The 18757-nt window shown below is 39.0% G+C and overlaps 2 protein-coding genes across 2 annotated transcripts; both read right to left on the bottom strand.

Moving 5' to 3' along the window:
- Positions 1 to 1274: 1274 nt before the first annotated feature.
- crls1 (cardiolipin synthase 1) lies at positions 1275 to 7326 on the bottom strand. The gene is made up of 7 exons (XM_084736414.1): positions 6723 to 7326; positions 5503 to 5640; positions 4772 to 4901; positions 4599 to 4684; positions 4322 to 4390; positions 3049 to 3140; positions 1275 to 1848 (listed from the first exon to the last, which is right to left on the bottom strand). Exons 1-7 carry the CDS (start codon positions 7182 to 7184, stop codon positions 1755 to 1757), a joined length of 1071 nt encoding a protein of 356 aa, XP_084592540.1. The 5' UTR covers positions 7185 to 7326; the 3' UTR covers positions 1275 to 1754.
- Positions 7327 to 8636: 1310 nt separating this feature from the next.
- On the bottom strand, positions 8637 to 18522 carry mcm8 (minichromosome maintenance 8 homologous recombination repair factor). Its single transcript, XM_084736497.1, has 20 exons — positions 18066 to 18522; positions 17663 to 17728; positions 17448 to 17530; positions 17187 to 17336; positions 16436 to 16533; positions 16142 to 16340; positions 15889 to 15974; positions 15354 to 15499; positions 15062 to 15136; positions 14826 to 14961; positions 13907 to 13937; positions 13592 to 13729; positions 13337 to 13397; positions 13112 to 13192; positions 11976 to 12171; positions 11663 to 11876; positions 11365 to 11574; positions 11172 to 11248; positions 9794 to 9983; positions 8637 to 9207 (listed from the first exon to the last, which is right to left on the bottom strand). Exons 1-20 carry the CDS (start codon positions 18358 to 18360, stop codon positions 9115 to 9117), a joined length of 2625 nt encoding a protein of 874 aa, XP_084592623.1. The 5' UTR covers positions 18361 to 18522; the 3' UTR covers positions 8637 to 9114.
- Positions 18523 to 18757: the final 235 nt, after the last annotated feature.

Below are 18757 nucleotides of genomic sequence, written 5' to 3'. Positions count from 1 at the left end.
TAAAGTGTCAAAATAAGGAAACGTGAGCATCACTGTAGCGTTGTAGTGCTCAAGATTGGTCTTTGTCTCGTCTCAGAATCGGCTGCATTTTCACTCGACCTCGTCTCAGGCTCAGATGAAAAAGACTGAATTTAATTTCAAGGCCGTTCAAGACTACAACTGCTCGGATATCACGACTGTCACCCCTCTCAGCCCCCTTCACACACCCTCCAAGAAAGCGAAGGTGGCCTATGGTTTGCGTGTGTGTCATGCAGTGTGGGACTGTTGGACTCTGCCTTGGTCTTGGTCTTGACTTGTCTCAACCCCTAAAAGTCTTGGTCTTGTCTCGGACTCGGTCTCGGTTTGGGTGGTCTTGACTACAACAGTTTCCTAAACCCCAAGATGAGGTCTTCAAATGTTAGATAAACATCGAATCCTCACACTGAAGGAGCCGGAGCAAGTACACGTTAAGCAATTACAAAAATGACAAGTGATTTTGATTTATCAATACAGTAATTGTTTCCGTTCTGCTGGATAAGTGTATTAATTTGCAGCTCTAGATTAAGATTCCATTTTTGATGAGTTTTGTCCTCGGGTATACATACTTGGAAACCCTCAAATATTATGATGGAAAACAGATAATACCAAGAAAAAATAATGAGGAAAGTGGGAAGCTGTTAAAGGCTTTTTATTTCAGGAATGGATCTCAGAACAGAGAAAGGTGGCAGCTTTTGGGGAATGTTCTTGCGGTCTCATCCAACACAGGAACCAGTGAACACACCTTTCTGAGTATTAAGTTGAGATTTCTTTAATTGCTGGGATCATAAAATACACAAGGTGAGTTTATATTAATATTTGTGTGCTTTGTCATGTTCTGTGCATCTGTTAAGATACACACTCTGTATTATCTTATCCTATCTTGTATTATCTGTATAAATCTTACGTATTATTTTATTAGTACTTTTTCTCCTATGTCTTGTGCTGTTTTTGAACTGTGTTGGGTTTTGATAAGTGGTTTTGGGTTGTGAAAATGTGAAATTCAATAAACTTTAGGTCATAAAAAAAGATTGCTTTTTTTGAGGACTTCCAAATGGATTAGGAACAAGAGAGCATGTTGGTCTTGTGCATCACTGCTGGCATGTCATAGCATTTTTATACACATTTTCTAAATCCTTAATGCTGATTCCTGATGGATTAACTGTCAGATTTGTGTCTCATAAGATTAAACCTGCGTCTTTTTCCCCCGCTAAGAAAATCAGCCCTGCATACATTCACGCACACAGAGACAAACCAAAGCAGATTTTCTGTTTTAATCAGAAATCATTGGTTTACAAAACTGACAATCATGTCACAATGATCATGTTGACATTCCACCTCTTGATTGAAAAACTAAGAAAAAAATAGAAGCTCTCGCCAGACCACTTAACATACAGTATACTTGACATGTATGTGTGAGTGTGTGTGGGTGGGTGGATAGTCTATATTTGTATTTGCTGTTTCTATCTCTGTGAATGTGTCTCTAGTCCACAGCCAGTCCAGAGGCAGAGTTGCTTTCTGCGTTTCTGTAGTGTTGCAGTAAACCATCTGCGGCCTCGGTTGCTTTCCGTGTGTCATTGCCATGGCGACTCATAAATGGTTGTCACAGCTACTTGGTTTCAGAGCTCCTGGCGATCATCCATCTGTCCGTCCGACTTTTGCCGCAGCTGATCAGTGTCTCTGCTGCGGCTGTGCGCTGTTTTTGTTCTGCTATTTCTGGGTGTTTACTGGTGTGGTTGTCAGGGCGATCTGGTGTTTAGCACCTGGACAGTCTTGCGGCCGTAGTGCCAGTAGCTATACCCTGACGCTGCTGTGGTCACCGCTGTAACATACCTGCAATATAACACAATAGATGACATACACTGTAATTTAAACAACAGTTTAATTCAACAGGTCAATTTAGTTTAACAGCATCATTTTCCATTGTGCTAAGTTCTTATTATGTGAGTTTGTATAATCACCCTTCAATTAGAAAATTATAGCTGATAACTGATACATTCAAAAGCAATGTATTGCATTATAAAACTTAAAAATAAAAAATGTGCAACTAAATTCCAGGTGTAAAATGAGCTCCCCCCAGTGGTAGTATGAAGAAAGACAATGTAGTAGAATCAATGGACTATTAAATAGATGAAACGGTATGAAAAATCCATATTATAGTGACCAAAATTATCACTGTTATCAGTATTTGAGATTACAATTACAAGATTACAATCTAACTGACAACTGTATATTTATCACAAGTATAAAGTAATTAAACAGACAGGTTCCCTATTTTTTCATCACCAAGGGCCCATTTTTGATTTCTTGTTGTTTAAGTAGACTACATAAGGTAGCCTGAGATTCTCTGCTGAGGTTCTCTTTTTTGGTAGTTTGTTATGAGCTTTAAAGACTGTTTTTTTTTCCTTGAGAGAAAATACTGTTTTTTCCTGTCATGATTTCACTGTGCACCCACCATCACCCACAGGTAGAAAGCTGGAAACAGTTCAATTTCTACATAAACCATTACAGGAGTACAGTAAAAAAAAAAAAAAAAAGAAAGAAAAGAAACCGAATTACTGTAGATTTTCAGAGCCATATGTTTCCACAGTTTTGTCATCAATCTCCAAACCACCGTGTGAAGTGTCATGAAAAATAAAACAAGCGTTGTGAAAATGAAGTCTAAATGTAGAACCAAGCAAATACATACGGATGCGTGTTGTTATGTTGATTAGTTCAACAGTCTGCTGAATTTGTATAAAATGTAGGTTACTGTGACACAATAAAATGTTTGTCCTGAGTCGGATCTCTACTCCAACTCTCTGAGAGTTGTAGATTGAAATGAGTCAGTGCACTTAACCTGAACACTCTGCTGGAACAAACAGCATTTATGTGCTTGACTGAGATGAAGCCATCTGCATTCAAAAACCCTTTGCACACTGAATATTTTTGTTGCAACCGCTACATCGGAAAGTAAAGGACATTATGGACATTAAAGTCAAGTGGATGAGACCTGCAAATGTATACATATGCAATGTAGTGCATGTGGTTTACCATAAGCACTGCAGCAGGACACTGTCTGTATACTGGAAGACTGGGGCAGCCAGAGAAGCTGCAACCAGAAAGAGCTGGATGGCTGTGTTCACCTGTGAAAAAAAAAAAAAAAAATACAACACACAGTCAGAATAAAACCATTATAAAAGAGGCTTCTTCTACCTGCTTCTCTAGCAAATGAAGTTTGGCTCATTATCTTTAGGCAATGCAGTTGTGCATGTGACAGGAGTTGTAGCTGCTTCCAAGAACAAAACAACACTTCTTGGCAGCTAAAAAACTAACACTCCTGCCAGCCACCATTTCCTCCAGGAGTCTATTCTGCATAGTCAAATGTAGTAAAAGAAAAGATGCAGAATCTGTGGTGCCATTAAGGAATATTATGACAATGAATGTTATTCATTTAAATTTATTAATTTGTGTTAATTTGTTTCATATATTGTGGACTCAGAATAAATAGTATAGCTAGTTGAAAATGGTAAATAGTAAATTAAGTTTATTAGTCACAAACACAGTTAGACACTTAGGACAATGGACAGTGAAATGCTTGGCAATAATCTGTTTTAGCGTTCTTGACAGTGGATTTTAGATTTCAGATATGCGATATGAGAAAATTGTGTATATGAACATGTGGTAATGCCAAAAAGGTCGAAACTAAACTAGTGATCAATCTGTAAATTTGATTTGATGATGACAGTGCACTGCACTCTGACAATTCTTCAGTAATGTGGTTTGAATTTTAAAAGTGCTCAGTCGTTTTCCTGCATAAATGACAACTTTTCATCAAAATGATAATAAAATCCAGGAAGAAGAGATTCTGTATTGTACTGTAGAAATGAAGCTGTATGAACATTTTGTAACACAATTATAGTGATCAAAATGATCACAGTTAGAGGTATTATCAAAATATCCTTAAATGTGCTGAAAATGTTCAAAACGACACACACTGAGATCAAGTTTTCTATTGAAAATCTCTCCACCTTTGCCATGTCAGTGTCCCTAATGCACTGTGACATTACAGTCATCAATTTCTGCATCTGGTGACTGTCACACTCAGGTTGTAAAGAGTCAGAAAATATAACAATAAAATAATCACACACACTCACTAAACCCTGCTATTTAAAGCTCCATTGTTCCCTGGTCTACACTTTACTACAGCAGTGAACAAAATGTTAAGAGTCCAGTGCAGAGTGAGAGTGGGTGGTTGGTTTGTGTGAGAGGGTGTGTGTGTGTGTGTGTGTGTGTGTGTGTGTGTGTGTGTGTGTGTGTGTATCACCTTGCTGAAGAGTGTGGGCTTGAGCTGTGCTGTGGTGTAGCAGGGGTTAAAAAATTTACTGAAGGTCACCTGGAGGAGAAAGAGGAAGAGACTGTAAAAATCATTTCCCTTCTCTACTATAGTGGTCATTGTAATTTACAATAATATATAGAATATATTTACATTTATTACATTAATATCACTTTCTACTTCTGGCCAAATACTGTGCCTTACAGTCTCAGTATTCAAATGTCATTAAATAAACCTGGTGAAATTAGTGGAATGTAATGTGCCTCACCGGTGGAGGAACAGTCTTGTATCTGACCCAGAAGACAGCAGCTATCAAACCAACATCTCTGAAGATCACTAGAGCTGTCAGTGGAGCTAAAACAGAACAAACAACACAATAAATAACCTTGTAATATTATAGTAAACTGCTGGAACTGACACATTAAACACAGAGTCCAGTACCTGGTATAAGTTCAGCATAGGTGAGACTGAGATATAAAATACTGATGAGAATCTTATCAGCCAGTGGGTCGAGTGCACTGCCCAGCGCTGACTTCTGAGTGGGCCATGTTCTGGCAATGTAACCATCCAACTGAGAAAGAGGTAGAAAAAGATGAAGACATTTTTTTAAACTCTACAAAAGCAAGTTTTAATACAGGTGACTGTACTGAAGTTTGCTCAAATAATGACACATCTCACAGTAATATTGACATGGATTGTTTACTACATGTCAGAATTGGCCATCCTAGATGAATTTCAGGGTCAACAGGGTCATCATGCAGCCCTGTTGCACACTTGTAGTATACATTTCCTTCTTAATTGTCATCCTGATCTACTGAGCATGTTTGGAAGGTCCTGATCATTATAAAACATGTAATTATTTTGTAGGCTTTGTTAATAACACATCAATTAAACATAGGCAATGCAAATACAAAATATCTTGTTTGTTTTAATTCTAAGAAAACTGACTTATAGTTTGAAATAGAGCTCCATCTCAACCCATTTGAAACCGAAGCTGTCTTAATGTGAAGATTATGATAGAATTTTGACTTGACATGTGTAAAATCTCTCTTTAAATCTTTGTGAAATTTGAAATTCTCAAAAGGTGCAGTGTTTCTCGGACAAATCTGCAGCTCCACATTGGAAGAAACTGCCACATGTGTTTTAGTCAAAAGTGTCTGTATCTGTATTACCAGGTCAGTTGCTCCGGCCAGAACAAACAGCGCAAGGCTGAGGTGAAAGTGCTGCTGGATGATCAGATGACCCAGGAATGGAGCCAGTACGATCCGACACACACACAAAAAGTTGGGGATTGTCCATGGGTTCTCATACTGCAGAAAGACAGATCAGATACATGTGTTAGTCCATAGATCAATTGTGAGTTAGCAGAACATATTTTTCAAGACAGTAGTTCTGATTCGGGTTTGATTAATTATATGAAGATGCGATCCCAATCTTCACAGGGAACGGGAAGCCAAAATACAGACAAAAAGAAACTTGTAAAGAAGTAAATAAATGAATAAATCAATTGACTGCTTTTGTCACTGCTAATTTCTCTTAGACTTTTTTACAGTTGAAAAGTAAACATGTCTTTCACAGTGACAACTTCTAAATTACCTATAACACATTTTTCATATTACTGTAATGCAATTTCTCTTTACTTACAAAACACTGATACAGTGATTCTCAAACTGTGGGATGGGCCTGATATAGAGCCACAGCAGGTGGGATGTGGATAACAACAGGAGAAAGAACATGAGTTTATTGATGCTTGTGTGGTATCATCCTTTTTTATTAGGCTAGTTGCTTCCCTTATCATTGTTAATGATTGACTTTACAAATTATGGGGTGTTGGGTAGGCTATTTGTTCAGCTCCTGAAGTGTGGCATGCCAGAAAAAGTTTGAGAACCACAGAGCTAATTTCAGCCAATCAATTTAGCTCTCTATACAGTAGATATTTTTTACTACCTGTGTAAATCCATTTTTATGCCACTTTATATCACTACTTCAATGTGCTTCAGAGTGAAATGTTATTTATTGCTGCAAAAGCAACTGATTTCTTTTGATATATCAAATTATACACAAGTCATTGTTATAAATATATCTAGCCACCAATGATATTAGCATGATATGCTATTAGGCTATATAGCCTATAATAATATTCCATTGATAGGACATGCCTACATGATGCTGTCAACATTTTACTACCTATATTTTTTTATTTTGAATATAATGCTTACACTAGGAGTATTTCCCAAATTGTTGTATTGTTATAAGAACCTGAACTTATACTATAACTGATATAGTTTCTGTGTGTACACACATCAGACAGGTGTGTGTTGTTTCCCTTCAGTCCTCAGCAACACACATTCCTACACATAACTGTCACACAGTCACACAGCTCTGTACTCACCAGTTCCTTGAACTTGAACAGTCCTTGTCCCGGTACCTGGCTGGCTTCACTCCGGTCCACAGTAGGTGAGCTGTCCGGTGTCTCCTGAGTCTTTCCGCTGCAGAGCCCTCGAGCTCTAGGAGACAGCAGCGACCGGAAACTGGCCACCGACCTATCGTAACCTCCCCTGTATACGTTTAGCACGGGTCCCTGCGCGTGCCAGGGTGTCGCGTGTGCCTGCTGGAGGATCCCACTCCAGCACGCGACCCGGCTGTCTGTCACTTTGAATCGGAGGAGCCACGAGGCGCTCACCTGGGGATGTTTGAGCCTCGCGCACTCGGTGACAGGTGTGTGCCTGTGCCGCCATGACGCAGGCTCGAGCCAACACACACCCGCACCCCGCGCGGACACCAAGCAGCGAACATTCGCAGCGTTGCGGCTCAACGGCGCGGAAATCCTCCGGAAACACATCGTCATCATCATGTTCACGAGCCCTCCGTTACCGACCTACTGGTCTCGTGCCGTCTATCCACGTTTTCATGATTGAGTTTCAGATCTTGACGGTCAGAGCCGACTCAGCCCAAGACAGAAGGCTGCCATGTTGCCGTAAACTGATACAGCACACGGTGTCGTAAAATCGCCAGGCTTTCGTATACGAGGCTTTTATTTTGAAAAACGATGATCTAGTGAAGTAACAAATTTTATACCAACAAAAAGAAAGGTATCAATGTGAAGTCTTTAAAATAGCTCTATTATGATTTTGCAAAAATGACACCATAATCAAGTTTTTAGAGCTGTTTTTTTTTTTTTTTTTTAGAAAAAAGTCAATTTTTGGTGTATTGTATGGGGTTGCACATTTAATTGCAATATTAACATAATTGAAATATCAAAAATGTGATTATCCCAATCACAGAAACTGAATTTTTGTGATAATGGAAAAATGTGTGACAAAACAGCATTATAATGAAGTATTGTAGGGCTACACAGATGCACTGAACTGCACTTGTTCTCCAGATGTTAGAAAAATGTTTTAGTACAGATCCCAACAAAATATGTGACATGATTTTAATAGCTTTTGTTTCAGTGAAAATGAAAATTGTGATGCAAAAATGATCATTCCCATTAGTCATGAATCATATCACAATATTTGTCAAAACAATCACAATATGATTTTTTTAACCATATGGCACAGCCCCAGTATTGTGACATTTTAATTTAAACTTTATAGCCTTTTTAATCATTGTCACACCAATTTTTATTGGCTATTCTTAGAAAAACAACAAAATGCTGAAATTCACAGGAAAATAAAATTATTTATTAACTGAGAGTTAAATACTAACTCATAAGGTGCATAGCATGCAATAAGAACCCAGAGAAGGTAGATGATAGAGCATTTTTAGAAGGCATTTTTCAGATCAACATATTACAGCCTGACCAATACTGGATACTTGTATCATGTCATATGGGAAAAAAGATATGTAACTGTCCAATATTTGAATTGGATGAGAGACAAGGTAAACAGAGGCACTGGCCATGCTACTCAACACCATAAATTTATATATAAATATAGCCATGCCATTCTATGTGCATAAAAATAACAGTGACTTATAAACTATGGTACATTTTAAATATTTAAAATCTTTCTAGTCACCTCTGTGGAAACAAAACATAAAACAACTCCACAGTGAGATAATATAATCACCTTTCAAGTATTTATCAATGTAAATCACCACTTTGACCGCCCTTATTTTGAAAAGACTTGAAAAACAAAATTCAACTACAACTGTTGTTTGAAACAGTCACCATGTACTGTAAAATAACACAAAAACATGTACGTGTGCATGTACATGTACAGTGTACCTGACTATTAGTATAAATTATCAAAAAACCCAGCTATTCTTTTAAATTCTGAATTAGTATATCTTTAAGATAATAGGCAGTGAGTTGTATTTGCTTGAAGACTCAAGACCAAATCACAAACAGCATCAATCACACCATGTTTAGTTTGAAGCTCTGTGTGTGTAAATAAACACTGTCGATTTCAGCAGAGATGCGTGTGTACTGGAGTCAGTGGAGCTTAGTTCCTTTTTTTAGCAGGATGTTTGTGTTCATTCGGGAAACTGCGGCTGCTCTGAGGTCCCACAGAGAAATGATCTCTGTTTCAGCAGTCAGGCGATCTGTCCTGTCTTTGTCACTTGTTGTGGTTGTTATAGTCTCTTCAAAAGGTTACACAGTAGTCAGCTGGTCGGTGGTTTGGTCAGAGTGGTCGGGATAATGGGTTCACCATCAAGGTGTTTTTTTCTTTTCTATAAGGAGAGAGAGACCTGCTTCAATTATCCCACACACTGACCTTATGGTGAGGTCTGCAGGAAGGAGCAGGTGTGTCTTCTGAGTCTGCTGCAGTTGTCAGTCATCAGACAGTCTGCAGCTGGTACAGCTTGGATCCTTTCTTCAGCAGGAAACCTTGTTCATTCAGGGAACTCACCAGACCTTCAAAATCCATCACCTGGAAGAAATCAACCACTGACTGAATAAATAATAATAGTAGTGTCTGTTGAAGGTTTTATTTTTTGTATTTAACACTGACTCATGCCTTGAATTATTGAGAACATTTGTGCTAGAAAGAGACATTTTAACCTGCAGAAATCTCATAGTTTGATTACACATCTGTACGTAATTCCATCTCTTTCTATCATTTCCCACTGAATTTGTTCACTGACTCCTACTGCTTCAGTTTTTGAGTAGCAGACACCTGAATACTTTTATCCTCAGATAGACATGCAAACATGAATAATGTGGTGCTTCACCTCATCAGCTAATTTCTATTTCAGGATTGTAACATTTTAATTTCATTCTTTGCAAGTAAAAAACTCATTTTCTGATAAATTCAACAGCTGAACGGGGCCCTCTTACGCTCTGCTTCATTTGCAGATATTGCCCAGATGACAGTCCCAGTTACTGATTGCTTAAGTAGCTAATTTCTCACAAACAGTGAGTGAAAATTAGAGGGAGGTGTTTGTGCCTTTCATGCATGTAAATCTGGCCTGCTGTTAATTTGGCTGTTTTTATTTAGCACATGTGAGCGCTCTCACCTTGATGTTCAGTTTGTCAGCTATGGATCGAAGCATTTGTAGGTCAAACTGCGTCTGACTGGTCCGCTGGGCGTGCAAGTGTAGTGCGTTGACGAGTCGTTTTGCAGCGCTGCGCTGACTCATGCCTGATCCAAGCTGCGAGCGCTCAAAGTCCAGATTTCCCAGACCATCTGAGTACGTATCAACCAGACTGCAAAACACAATTATACACACATGGACAGAGGGAGAGAGAGAAATTTACATTTGAGGACAGTACATTCAACAGCAGGACTGCACAAGTCATTTCTTCATCAGATGCCATCACAGTTGGTAGTTCTGAAATGGTTTTGTAGGAGTGCATTGTTTTAAATAAAATGTAATAAAATGTCCATGATAGGTCATCAGAGATTAAGGAAAATGCTGAAAATACTGGCTTCTCCTACAACAGTGCTATGGCCAGTATGTTCTCCTTGAAAATTTCCATTCCAGTACAGAACGTCTGGTTTTGTTTTGGCCACACTGCTCGTTTCATGTTTACTCACTTTACTTTGTGATAAAATTAATACCTAATTATTTTAAATGTTCACCAAATGAGTTTGTGTCTGTTTATGAGTTGTGAGAAATTATTTATAAGGAGGAGCAGATGTTAAACGGGTTAAATTGAACAATATGATAATGGAGTCTGGAAAGTCAAGCCAGCAGCCAGTGAACTCCAACTGCACAGTGTATATTTTTGGAACAATGGGCTTTTATTTTTAGGATAAGGGGCTTTGCTTTACATTGACAGACAACTGACAGAGTTGAAAGGGTGAGAGAGAAATCTACAAGCTGGTTTATAATTTGCAAAAGGCTGATCAACTTAAAGTGACAGGGCTCATCGTCGCTTTTCCCAAATCCTCTCACTTCCCTCTGAAGTGAGAGGATTTGCTGTTTTCCTTAGTCTAATATGATAACAAACTGAATATTTTTAAGATTTAGGGTGCTGGCCAGACAAACTGGTTATGAAAGAGACTCAGTTTATTACTGATGCCTCTAATACAACCTACATAAGCAAATGAGACCATCCACAATAAGAATGGCTATTTATTTTTAGTTATTCTCAATGCCTGTCTCCAGGTCAGATTCGTTTTTTAATCAGATGAAATAAGCCTGCTGACATTTTCCAAGACAAAGTCACAATGAGTACTGTTAGCCAATTGAAATTAAATTTAGTTTACGTTTCATGGTTATTACAGTGGAAACACTACAACTTTTGTCCACAGGGGCCTCTAAAATCAACAAAATATAAAAGTTCCTTGTGGTAGCTTTAATCAAGAAAATACTGATCATATTAATTCCTAATGATGAAAATATTTGTAAGTTGCAGCCAAAATACACAAAAAGACTCCTTAAGTGTCACCTGTGTTTCATGATGTCCACCACATCCTCAGCATCACTCTTAGTAGCGATCTCTCTGAGGTCCAACCTGGCTCTTGCCTGCACAAAAACACACAGTCAACCAACTAAGTACTGGGACACTAGTGGGAAAACTGTTCATTTCATTAGACACGAAAACATCTGCAGTCACCTGTATCCGGAAAAGAGAAACCCACCTCAGTGAGTCTGATTAAAGACTCCAGTTGTCTTGTGGTGATGGGTGTGCAATCAGCAGAGTGTGCCTGAGATCTCAGCGACAGGTAGAAGTCCTGAATCGTCCGTGCTGCTTCAGGAGAGAGTGAAGGACGGACATACTGGCGAGCGTAGCTTACATACTTCCTTAACAAACATGCTGGGATGGGGTCTATAGTTTCACCTGCAGGGATCTTGACAAAGATACACACATGTTGCACAGAAGTAAGTGATTTCTGAAAGATATCACAGTAGTTCTTGTCGAGTTTAGTCTATTTTTACCTGCAAACGTTCAGACAGCGGCATGTCTGAGTGTTCTAGCAGGACAGAGGTCTCTACATCGCTGTTGTTCCTAGTAACTGTGGCACTGCTGGTTCGGCCTCTTCCCGCCCTGTTTGCCATGACATGTTCTGACAGGCGGCGGTCATGTGACTCATCTGGGATGTCCAGGAGGAGGAAGATCACATCGAATCGAGAGAGAAGAGCAGAGCCCATTCTAAAGACACAAATACACAACTGTAAATACAAGTCAATCACTTGTATATTTACACAGATATACGGTAATACCCTCCAGCAGTCACTAAAAAACACTTACTTCAGATTTTCAGACACAGTCTTGCCTCTGTTGTAATGTCCTCCGACGGGGTTTGCAGCAGCTACGACTGACGTTCTGGCAGGCAGAGAGGAAACTATTCCAGCCTTAGCCAGACTCACAGACTGCTGCTCCATGGCTTCAAGCAGAGCCTGCTGCTGGCTACCCAACTTATCAAACTCATCGATGCAGCACAGGCCTAAAGACAACAGACAGAGGACGATGAGAAAATCAAAAACAAGCAGGAGCGAGACGTGGGGGTGAGGAAGAAAAGGCCTGTTTTGCCTGCAGCCCCAATATGGCAGGACTGAGGAAAAATGGATCTCCAACTCTGTTCATTTCTCAGACTTCACTTTAGGGCTTTTTTTTAAATTCCCCTGTGAGGTGAGAAGTTTATCTGACACTCTAGTCCTTTTCAAAACCCGTGGAATCAAGTGGAGGTGCTGCACTGGGTTTTTAAGAAGGCAGGCTGTCAAATTAATCAATTCAACAATCTGAGTGAAATTAAAATTAGATTAAACACATAAAACAAGAAAGGATGACAATAAAATACAATAAAATTTGTTAAAAAGCTATGAAGAGAAAGGAGATAGAGTTTAATAAAAAGCTAAACTGAGAAACTAGACTAAATAGAAAATCAAAACAAAACAATGAAATGCACGTTATGAGAGCAATATATACATAGATATATTATAATATTAGTAATAATAAAATGTAAATAAAATAAAGTGTCACTGTAGGTCTTTAAATTTTCAGGTTGTATACAAGGTTTGGACAGAGATGCCTGGTTTGAGGAAAGCCACCATAATATCAATATACTCACGCTGCAACTAATGATTGTTTTAACTGTCGATTAATCTATTGATCATTTTCTCAATTAATTAAATTGTTGTTTGGTCTATTAAAAGTCAGAAAACTGTGAACTTGTTTTGCCCAGTGCCCAAAAGATATTCAGTTTACTGTCATTAGAGGAGTAAAGAAACACAAAAATAATGACATGCTCAAAAAATGAATCGATTAGCAAAACCCTTGGTAATTTATTTAATAATATATTCATAGATCAATTCATTTCAACTCTACAATTCACAAGACAACCACAAATAAACATTTTAAATCAATGTTTCCACTCTTGTTCCTACCTTGGTCAGCTAGCACCAAGGCTCCAGCCTCTAGAGCATAATCCCCTGTTCCTGAGTCTCGGGATAAAGTCACTGTTAGTCCTAAAAAAAAAAAAAACACACAAAGCAATCATTAAATTCGCAACTTGATTATGTAGTAAAATATTCAAATATCTGCCCAAAGCATAATCATCATCAGTACATATGACATATTTAGGAAGATTAGTACTTCATGACTAAATGTACCTGTGGTGCTTGTGCTGTTACCACAGACATAGATTCCTCTGGGAGCCACGTTACACACTGCCTACACACAGAGCACATGTGAATATGTGAGTTTACATTTACACACTGAAACTGGTTCTGAGACCAACACATCACAGCTTCAAAACATAAAATGGCATGATCAGTTCAGCTAAAAAATGGCACTGACACTGTTTTACTGAACTCTGACAGATATTACTGCTCTATTCAAGGTGTTCTGTGTGTTTTCTGTGTCACCTGTAACATCTGACTCTTTCCGAGTCCAGGGTCTCCCACCATCAGGATGTGTGGGTCTCCTCTAACTGGGACGCTGTTCTTGTCTGTGTGTTTCTGTCGGCCTCCAAACAACGCCAAGGCCAGAGCAGCTTTCACCAGCTGGGGAAATGCAAGAATACAGGATGCTGGACTGAATTTTAATTATTTTTGTCAAATCAAAAATATCCCATTTACCAGGTGTGAATGACACAGGTGTATTCAACCAAATCATAAGTATCCCTTTGTAATCTGTGATGAAAATACTGCCGGTGCTCTTAATCTTCTTATTAAACTCACCAGGTGGCCGTAAATGACAGGACACAAAGAGCTGAAAGAGGCGAGGAGATCAGAGTGTTATATATGTTGCTATGAGTTAAGAGCCAGTGTCAAAACAGTACTACAACAGTACTAAAAACTGCATGCTTACTACATGACAAAAACAAAACTGTTGGATAAATGAGAAATGGTAAAAAAAAACAAAGTCCAAGATCTGTACTATTTGGGGCAAAAAACAAGTTTGGCTTGAGGTGGTGCCAGAAACCATTTACTTACTATATCAAAAGGTTTTGTTCTCTAGACCATTGTTCCCGAAACGTTATTTCCGCTCAGTTAACAGGCCATATCATTGTTCTTATTTCCTCTCATCAGGAAAACAATGTAGGAGATTTTAGCCTACTTCATAAATGAGACAAAATTCAGTGCACTTAAACGAATTAACAGGTTCTTGTTTTTTTTCCTTTCATTAGTAAAACAATATACACATTTTGACTGTTTTATAAAAGGCGTACTGCAGATATAAATCTTAAATTTGCACAGTTTCCTCCATAGTTTTGTATTTATTTGGCAACTCCCCAAAAATCTCTGTGCGTCATGACACAGAGTCTGGGAATGACTGCTCTGGACGTTTCTGGGACACAGACTCCACTTGTAGGCTCAGCTCTACATTGTCAGACTTGGCTCAACTCACATCAGTCTAAGCTGTGTCTCACCCAGGAATATATTAAGTTTCAACTGAAGAACAACCAGGAAAATAACTAGAACAGACATCAAATGTGTTTACACAGTTTGAGATGTTTTTTTCTTGTCATATAAAAACAAGAAGACATTTTGGACCATAATGGCCCATGTTGTTCAAACTCTGTAATGTGAGTTGTATAAAAAAATGCACTGTTTTAAAACAGTTAATATGTGATAGGGTATGTAATAAATATCTTACTGTACTATAAGTCTCAGCAGGTTAGGCTGTGACTGGATCTCCTGGATGGCATACAGCTCCTTCAGACTGAACTCTTCCCCCCCAGACCGATCCTCAAGTGACCCTCTTGACCCCTGACCTGACTTGGACTGCTGACCTGCACATAAAAAAAGAAAGAACAACTTACTGCTTGATTACATTAACAATATAAGTGAAAAATTCAAGTCCAACTTTAAAAAAATACACAGATTGCATACCTTTAGAGTTACTGACTGAAGTGGCTTCAAGGTAGAGGAGGAACATACACTGATCCTTATTAACCCTGTAAATACCTGCATACATATAAAACACAATTGAGCGAGTTTGTGAGTGCACTTCTTATTTATTTCTACATTCCAAAATTTTCATACTTAAATATAATTTTGTATTTTTTACTGTACATACACAGATATAGCTAACAGATTTTTACATATCACTAACGACCAGTAAAAAGCAACATCTTCCTCCAAACTTAACCTCCCACCCCGGTTAGATTGTGTGTGTTTGTACCATCGTTGGTAACTCTGACTATCCCTGTCACAGTAACTGCGTCTCCAGGGACGCAGCTGTCGCACAGGTCGGAGGTCAGGTGACACTCCACGGTGCGTGGGATTCGTCCAGTCTCTCTCTGCTCTCCTCCCATCAACTCCTGCACCCTGAAGTAGCACAAAAAACAAATTTCAATCAAAGCATGTAAAGGGAGACAAAGAAACTGAGCTTTTGTCATAACATTCCACTTTTAAGCGATAACCTATCGCGGCAACAGCATTTTTATATAGCTTATTGGAAAATGGCCAATATAAAAGTATTTTCTGTTTGGATTTGTGCGATTTTCATGCAAGTGCTCTTCCCAATGCCTGCAAATTTAAATGATGCCCAATATTACTGAAGTTCAGAAAACATAACTTCAAAACATCTTTTCCAGACCACTGCTGGAGCCCTAAACTTACAACTGCAACAAGGATTAAAATCAGCTACATCTTATAAGCTACATTTTTTTCTACTTAATAGTTCAACTGTATCCAAAGGCACATGATATACTTACTTGATGATCTGCCAGTCGACAGTGTGAGTAAGAGGAGAACTCCGACAAGGTGTGAAGGACTGACTGCGACAGTCAGGCTTGATACACTAGATGATAAAAGATAAAAAATAAAAGATTATCTGTAAATTTAAGTAATGATGTAAACGATTGTTATTTTTGTGTACACTGAAAAGAAATTGTTTATACACAGTATTATTTATTCATACTAAGTTGCAGAAACAATACAGTGAGCTGGAACTGTGCGTGTGCATACCTTGGTAGGTGTAGCGTACTTCCCATGCTGCAGTGGTAGAGACTGTGTCTGCGAGCATTTCAGGCACATGAAGGCCATCCTGGTACACAGAGGTCTGATGTTGCTCACTCTGACCACTGTTCCCCTCACACACACCAACCGTCCAAACACGCTGGCACGCAACGTCCGCAACGGAGTCAACGGCTCATAGTTATACAGCCTGCGGATGATTTACACGCACGTCAACATTGTTTGCAATTAGCAAATGTACAGGTGTCGAACAACCAGCTGATTGTGTTTCACTGTGAGCATCACCTCGCACTGATATGAGGGATGTTGATGATTGGTGCAGCGACAGGAAGTTCCTCCCCTTCCAGCTCAGCAGCCTGCTTCTCCAAATCTACAGTCAACACCTGAAAGACACACACGCACAAACACACACTCTATCAGCATCATCTCTTTGTGGATCTACTTCTTAACAGAACTCATAGATTAAAAGGGAAAGTTTTATTTGGACAGGAGTCGCTCATCTACTGCTACCTCAAATGTTTAGTTTCTTAGTGAGATTTGTGCGAGTTCTGTGTTTTAAACAGCAAGTTTGGATTCACAGAAGTCACACAATAACACAAATACGCTTATGGGCCTTTTTTAAGTGGCTAAAATATGTTTTAATGCTGACCCTGGCCACAGGAGAACATTGCGCAACTTCCTACACCAGGACTCCTGCTGTTCCCCAAAACTGGAGGTGTGGTGACTCCCATCTTCTGTAGGTAATACACTGACACTACCTCATACAACCTCAATAAATCAAATAATCCAAATCAATCATTTTAAAAGTTTTACTTCTATGGTTTTTAGATTTAGAGAGATTTGCTAATAATGACAGATAATGTGTAAAAAACAAGCTGAGAATTCATTTTCAGCTCTTTGACAGTAAATAATGATTTATCAAAAGGCTTATGAGTATTTAATATTCTATGCACAGACACTGCATGTATACATTCTGAAAGGCTGTAACACGCAGATGACAATATATGTATTTCGTAGTGACTTTGTCTGTGTTTACCTGGTGAACAGCCACTCCCAAACACTTGAGTATCACCTCTGGCTGTTCCTTCAGCTCTGTGGTCAGATTAGGAAGTGCTTTACGCACGATTTGGTTTCCAGTCAAGTCAGCATAATCCACCAGAACACTGCCTTTACGCTCAATCTCATCCTGCTCACAAACACACGAGAATCATCCATTAAAGTGACACGTTTCTAAATCAAAAACTATACTGAGATAATGATAACTCAAAGATGTTATAACACAAACAGACAGGCTGACCTTGTCATACAGTTGAATCTTGGAAGTGAAATATTTCTCAAACACTTTGATCTTCTCCACACTAGGTGAGCTCTCTATGAAACCTGCACATAAAAAAGATATATTATGACATCCCAGAAAAAGGCCAGATCATCACGACCATTATGAGCAACCTGTGTGTGTCTACAGTATGCATTATCATCATGTGAAAAAGAGCTATAAACACCCACACATACCCTCAGAGAAGTAGAGTGTCCATCCTTTGTACGGACACAACATATCCAGAGTAGCCTGACAAAGGACTGAAGAGGCAGACAGGCAGATAAAATGCTAAATTATGGCACAGGTCGTTGCAGCTTTTCAAGTACAGTTTTTCTCGTAGAATTTTATGTTCATCAGATAAAGGTCTGTGTGAAAATTAGATGTTTATTGTAATTTGTCTTCTCCAACATTCTCTAATTATGTGGCAAACAAGAGCACATTGTTCATGAAGCTGCCAGCAAACATAAATGTATAATTTGTTTTAAAAAAAACTGTATTTATTTTTTGCGTATTTATTTATACAAAAACACATTATTCCCTCATTTTCTTCAGAGCTGATTACTGGATATGTAAAATTTAAAAGCAATTCTAACTCACCTCTCTGACTGTTTCCAGATCCACCACCTCCACCTCTCCACCCTCCTCCTCCTGTTGCCCCCCCTGAACCTCTTCCTCCTCCACCACCTGAACCTCCTCTCCATGGTCTACCTCTCCATCCTCCCCCTCCTCTCCATCCTCCTCTCCAACCTCCCCCACCACCTCTCCATCCCCCCCTGCCCCCTCTCCATCCACCACTACCACTACCACCTCCTCCTCCTCTTCCCCCTCCTCCTCCTCTCCCTCCTCCACTCCCACCCCTCCATGAGCCTCTGCGGGATTCCTCTCCACTCATTTCTTCTCTAAAACAAAACAGAAGATGGAACAGAGCAAGAACTGGTGAATTAGAGTGACAGCACAGAACAAAGCAAGCAAGTTTCTTTGAGTTGTTTGAGTTAAATAATCACCAGCTACATTTATGTTACCAGTCATGCACACCAGAACCACAGGCAGTGATTGGACAATCACAATGGTTGGTTAACCTGAACTCCATTTAAAAAACTGGGAATTTAATGTAATTATCAGCCAGCGCGTCTAACATTACTTCGTGCAGACGGAAATAAACCCTTAAAGTAAAAATACGACACACCTGAAATTTCGGCATACAAATAATCGTCAAAGCAGCGCCTTGTATCATAAAATTTCCGACTCCTAAACGTGTACTAGTACCGTTAGCGTTAGTACTTTTTGCT

Source organism: Lutjanus erythropterus, chromosome 14, assembly GCF_056507025.1.
Source record: "Lutjanus erythropterus isolate fLutEry1 chromosome 14, fLutEry1.hap2, whole genome shotgun sequence".
Taxonomy (NCBI): Eukaryota; Metazoa; Chordata; class Actinopteri; order Lutjaniformes; family Lutjanidae; genus Lutjanus; species Lutjanus erythropterus.
Note: the sequence above shows the minus strand (reverse complement) of the source record. Positions and strands in the feature narration are given on the sequence as shown.